Source organism: Trachymyrmex cornetzi, unplaced genomic scaffold, assembly GCF_001594075.2.
Source record: "Trachymyrmex cornetzi isolate Tcor2-1 unplaced genomic scaffold, Tcor1.1 scaffold358, whole genome shotgun sequence".
Classification (NCBI taxonomy): domain Eukaryota; kingdom Metazoa; phylum Arthropoda; class Insecta; order Hymenoptera; family Formicidae; genus Trachymyrmex; species Trachymyrmex cornetzi.
Genome location: NW_017298300.1, coordinates 32573 through 38752, shown reverse-complemented (window position 1 = coordinate 38752; position 6180 = coordinate 32573). Strand labels below are relative to the sequence as shown.

The 6180-nt window shown below is 28.4% G+C and overlaps 1 protein-coding gene across 1 annotated transcript; it reads right to left on the bottom strand.

The window, feature by feature from the left end:
* Positions 1-3573: 3573 nt before the first annotated feature.
* Positions 3574-5481, bottom strand: LOC108763336 (uncharacterized). Its single transcript, XM_018510840.1, has 3 exons — positions 5372-5481; positions 5179-5263; positions 3574-3768 (listed from the first exon to the last, which is right to left on the bottom strand). The coding sequence occupies exons 1-3, from the start codon at positions 5479-5481 to the stop codon at positions 3574-3576; spliced, it is 390 nt and encodes a 129-aa protein (XP_018366342.1).
* Positions 5482-6180: the final 699 nt, after the last annotated feature.

Genomic DNA, 6180 nt, shown 5'->3' with positions numbered 1-6180 from the left:
CACACACACACACACACACACACACACACACACACACACATTTGTAATTACTCCGATTATCTTACAAAGATTTTTGTTCTATTGCACTTTTTTATTTATTGTCTTAAATAAAGGTATTAAAGCTATTTTTGCGTATCGAAAGAATTGAAATCTAATTGAGATTATATGTCGATTCGTTTCTTGCAAAGTAAATTCCCGCGCAGCAATTATTTAATTGCATTTGAGCGCGACAAAACGAATTTCGCAACTGCAGATAAAAATTGCGTTTTACGCTACTATTGACATATTTTTGCGTTAGCGCACGAATTATCGACTGTTAACGTATTTTTCTGTATTCCCTTTACATTTACATTATGTATATATATATATATACATATATGTTTAGAATACTAGCAAAAGTGTGTTGAAATAATTCGAATAAGTAGAATAAGTAGAAATAATTCGAATAATTAGAATAAGTAGAAATTAATAGAATAAATGTAGGAACAAAAAGATATAAAATATATGTAATCATGTAAGAATTTTTTGAAGAGTTTCATGACTAATTCACATAAAAGTTTAAGGAAAGCTATATTTATAAAATTATACATTTTACTTTGAATATTATAGAAAAATTAGTTGTATAATTTTTACAATTAGATTCTTGAAAATTTAGGATCTGATTCTAATTTAATTTTCTATTATTATTATTATTATTGTTAATTACATTAAAGATGAAAGATTACATTAAATATATATGTTAAAGATATATGTTTACACTACATGACGAGTTCATACAATCATGTCGTGTGAACAGGTTGTATCAATCTATATACATATAGGTATAGAATGTATATAATATGCACAGGGTGTTTGAAACCTAACGCACCATCTGCTAATGGCAAATTTTTTAAGTTATTTTGAGACTAAAATTCTAGTAGTAAATCGTCAGGGACTATAATAGGTTTCGAATTATAATCGTTTAAAGCTAGTAAATTATATTATTAAAAACAGATCGTAAATTTTCAAAAATATAACTGTAAAAATTATACAATTAATTTCTTATAATATTCAAATTATCATCATATTAAACATATAATATTCTAAATAGCTTTCCTTAAACTTTATTTTAATTAATCACGAAATTTTTCGAAAAATTTTTTCATTATTACATTTATTTTATCCTGTTATCCACATTTATTTTGTTAATTTTATTCATTCGAATTATTTCAACGCACTTTTGTCAATATTCCGAACGTTTTATAATTCTTAGGTAGGTATAGTATACATATACATGTAGACCGAGCATATCATATATCAGACAATTGTTTATTGGCGTGCGCGATAGAGAGGCAATACAACTCAGATCTTTTTCTCTGTTTAACAGAAGATTATTCTCTCCGTTATTCTCTCGTTTCTACCAATATAAATGAATTTTAATCTTACTGTCTAACTTACTTTTCATCTTTTTCTAGTTCTAAGAAGAATTATATATAGATAAAGATGAAGTTAAACCAAGATTAAAGTTATTAATCTTATACACTGGTAAAAATGGATATTAGGGAAAGAACAGAGATCTAAATTGTGTTCTCTCTCTCTCTCTCTCTCTCTCTCTCTCGCGTGTCAGCCAAGTTTATGCGTCATGCTCGGTCTATTTACATTGCGTCATATGATGAACTGTATAGAATTCCATTTGTCTACTACTACACACACCACATACCCACGTGCGCGTGTATTATCTAAATCTGTATTTTTTATTTAAAATATTTTATGTTTGTGTCTTCGAACTTTTGTCTTCATTTAAAAGTATTTATTTGTTGTGCTCATTAATAGAAATCTGCTCGATTTTTATAGAAATGCAAATTACTTTCGAAGAAATTTAAGCGTTTTCTTAATCTACTTAATTAGCTCTTTCGCCGTGTCAGTATAGAATTTCGATAGACTAATGCAACCAAAAATTGGCTGCTGCAACCAATTAAAAATGCTATGCTATATTCAGCTAATTTTTTCTTTCAGTGTAATATTTTGCAAAGTCATAGTCAGTCGCAAAATTTTTTCAGAATATGATTTTGCAAATAATTTATCAAATAAAAAGAAATTAATAAAAAATAGAAAACTAAAAAGTAAACATGACATATTTCTGTTTGTTTTTCTTGTAAAAACAACACATTTTGAAAAAACGTGGAATATCTTTAGAAGGGGGGGGGGGGAGAGAGAGAGAGAGAGAGAGAGAGAGAGAGAGAGTGTGTCCATTGCGCATTTATTCTAGCAATATACACATGAGTGTTCGTTATTTTTTTTATGCAATATATGAGTGAGTACGACAAAAAATGGATATTTAAATGTTTCTAATGTTATGTAAATAGAATTATAAGAACGCGAAAACATTTTCAAATATTAAAGTACACATGTTTGAATGACGTGATGATACGATAATGATACGTTTGACGATCTCATGTTCAGAGAAAAGAAAAAAATAAATTAAAAAATAAACCGTTTATTTATGTGTTTTAATGAACGGCTACTATTTTAAATTATTACGTTGTTTTATTAATTATCTGATACTTATCCTTGAATTCTATAAGCTTTTACCTACTTATTGTAGAGACCCTTTAATCAGAGTTACGAAATAAATTGGATCGACGATGACATTTTTCATCAAAAATGTATATGATTGTGGTACATATACACAGTTGTATATCATCTATTATAATTCTCTGAAAAATGATAGTACCAATCAAAACTGTAGATTTATTCCGTTTTATTCTTCAATTATTTAAACAACATTTGCAATCGATAAAATAGATTTATGAAATATATCGAAAACTTTCCTTATTTTTCGATAATTAATAAATAATTGTATATATTTGAAATTAAGTTGGGGTAACTCCGATATATACAGAGTGTGCCAGATCTGTGAGATTATCTTTTGTGAGTAAATAGAGTGGACTAAATTGAATCGAAAAGTCCTGTATCATTTTACAATTTTCGTAATATTTAATGAGATGTTAATTCCTAAATATCGCTGAATAGCACAGTCTATACCACCAAGTATAAGCGCATGACCGTGAGATAAAACCGCCTATCCTGCCTACCATCGTAGATTGTTAGGTGCGAAAGGAATTGTTTACTACGAGCGGTATTAAATGAACGAGCGGCAAAAGAAAACATCTCTTCGCAGTGCAGCACTGGACGCGATTACGTCGCACGCTTACATTTGACGATAGCTCGGGCGTATACGCACATATTTGGCGATCTTTAGAAATTAATATTTCATTAACTATTATAAAAATTGAAAAATAGTAGAGGATCTTTCTACTTAGTTTAGTCCACTTTACCTGCTTACGAGAGGTTATCCTGTAACTAATTAGAAAAAAACATTTGGAAATTTTTATTTAAATATTTTTGAATTTTATATTTATTGTCTACATTTTTTATTGCTGTTTATAATATTTAACTGTACAAAATGTTTATCTAATTTAAAAATCTATCTAATTAAAAAAAGGAACAAGAATAAGTATTTTCAAATGTTTACGAGAAAAATGTGAGAGATTTGAAAAAGAGTTTTCCAAAAAATATAACATTGTCAGATGATTAGTCCTTTCGTTGCGCATAGTCTTTTGTTGTAGTAGCTTTTGAAGCATACACGCTTGCTATACGTGCGAAATTGTCTTTCGTTTCCGCTTTTTTTTCCTCTCCATTGTTCAAGATGATTGGTAATTCGGTGTCTCGCAACAACAGCGTAGTGGTCGTTGGAACGAGCGTCGAATTGTTATCCTGTAAGGATTGCTAAAAGGAAGTATGAATAATTATTATGCCAATAATTTTTTAATTAGAGAAGAATAGAAAGTTATTAACTGACAAAGAAATATAAACATTACATACATATGTATATATATGTATATATTGTATATCGTGTGCATGTGTATTCTCTTTCCAATAAACGAGAATGGATTAAAATTGGATTTGAAATTTTAATTCGTTCGAATCATCCGAATGCATATTTTAGTAGCATTCGTAGTCTATTTTCATTTTTTTTTAGATTTTATGGGTTGAAAAAAAACTTTAATATTTTGAATTGAGTAGTATATTTATAATGCATTTAAAAAACTGGAATTTTTTCAGATTGAAAGGCACAGAAATATGCTTCATGCAATTTCTATAAATGAATAAAAATGCATTGGAATTGAAAAGGATTCATCTCAACGTTTGCGAATGTTATATTTTTGTTTTAAACTTTTTAACTCTTTATTTTATATCGGCACGCAATTATAATTTCTGAAATTAATTCATTTAAATGAATATATATAATAGTTCACATCTTAACATTCAGACCGTAGTGGCGCTTCCTATTTAAAGTAATGTTTTTAACTATTCTAACATAAACGGTCTTATTTCCAATCTTATTATTCTTTATTTCAGCTTATAGAACGTAAAAGCTTATATGGAAAATTCGGGGTACCTTGTATTACATTATACATATAGGGTACACCATATCCGACTGAAAGAAACTATGGTTATATATATAGGCTATGATAGTGAATATATTAACGAACTGAACTGCACATTTTTTACCGTATAAATATACATGTCGATAAAAAGTATCTATTGAAGTGAAAATATTTTGTTTTGCTTTTAGTATTGCACACTTTTCTTTTATAATATAAATAAGCACAATAAATTTATATATTTATCTCTTGCATTTCTTTTATTCTAAATAATTAAACACGGCAGTTTATTTCTAAGGGAAAAAATTGAATCTTTAAGAAAATAAGTATCACTTTTTAAGTCTTTTAAGATATCACAAAATAAAATAAATTATAAATTTTATTTTAATTTCATTATTTAATTATATTTGTTTTTCTTATATGATACGTTTTTCACAATATTATAAACATAATACCACATTACATTGAGGGAATCTACGTTGAGTAGAAATAATTATTAAGCAACATTTTGTTTATACTTTTACCTACAATATATAATAATAGAGATATATGTGTAATAATAATAAAATTTCAAGAAGATTAATATTCTTCCTCGACGTTATTATGCCGTTGCGTCGCGTCGCGGCGCGACGCGACGCAGCGCGACGCGGCGGACTGGAACGTCGAATTTGCGTGACGGCACTGTACCGTTGGCAAACTACAGAGTGTTAAAAATATATATTAATATATATTTGCACGTATACGTTATTACCTGCATGACGTTTAAGAGAAATAGGAAAGCGAGTAAGGTCAGCGCACTCAGTGCAGCGCTACTTCCACCCTTTCCTTTGGAACTTCTGAAATTCAGAAGAATATTTTATTATAAAAAAATAATTTTGTAAAATATCTATACAAATTTCAATATTAATGAATTTAGGTGTAATTAGATATTTGATTTAACATACCTACGATATCCATGATGGTAGCCACTTCCGTCACTGTGATAACGCTCGATAGGCCTGTCCCAAGGAGCTTTCCCAAAGCCTCCAAAATTTGTTAAAGACTTGAACGTCATCTATTTAATAAACATTTTTTTTACAAAATATTCATATTTTTTAAATTATTTATAATTCAACGTAAATCTTGTCTATTATTATTATATAGAAGTAGCTAATGTTTTTGTATAATAATAAATATATGAATTTTAATATTGATAAGTTGCACTATTTGTTTCATTTACCTTTAACGCAAAGAAATTATCCGAGAGAAGAAAGGATTGTTAAATTGCGCAACACTGAGACAATTCAGAGAACTCCTTCTCCAAGGAGATTCAGTATGAAACTGTTGATAACAAATCTTGTCATCCGACAGCAAAGTACGGTCACGGTTTCTCAAGTCTTTACACTTCACGCTGGTTGACGGTAACACACAGTTCGATTTTTTCAGACATTGTATTTTTAATGTTACAAACACACATACATCAACATCACACATGGATATGCTATCTTGCAGGGCAGATAGTCTTCAGCAGGCAAATCCTTTAGTACGATTAAAATAAGAAAAAATTATTTTATGAATATATTAGTAAATAAATAACATCATTTTTATTGATTATATTTATTAAAATATTATAATCGTGCATACATACAACTTAGACTTGTAAATTAAAATGTATGTATATAGACTAATGGAAATATTACCATGGGAATATTACAAAGAGAAGAAAAAACAGAAAATTTACTCCACCTACATGCATATATCAACATACATACAT

What these genes read in the sequence shown, in the direction of transcription:
- LOC108763336 (XM_018510840.1), bottom strand. Translation starts at nt 5,481, where the DNA reads ATGACGTTCAAGTCTTTAACAAATTTTGGAGGCTTTGGGAAAGCTCCT. An exon ending in TACCATCATGGATATCGTAG is followed by an intron (nt 5,264 to 5,371) that starts GTATGTTAAATC and finishes TCTGAATTTCAG; the next exon opens with AAGTTCCAAAGGAAAGGGTG. An exon ending in TTCTCTTAAACGTCATGCAG is followed by an intron (nt 3,769 to 5,178) that starts GTAATAACGTAT and finishes ACTTCCTTTTAG; the next exon opens with CAATCCTTACAGGATAACAA.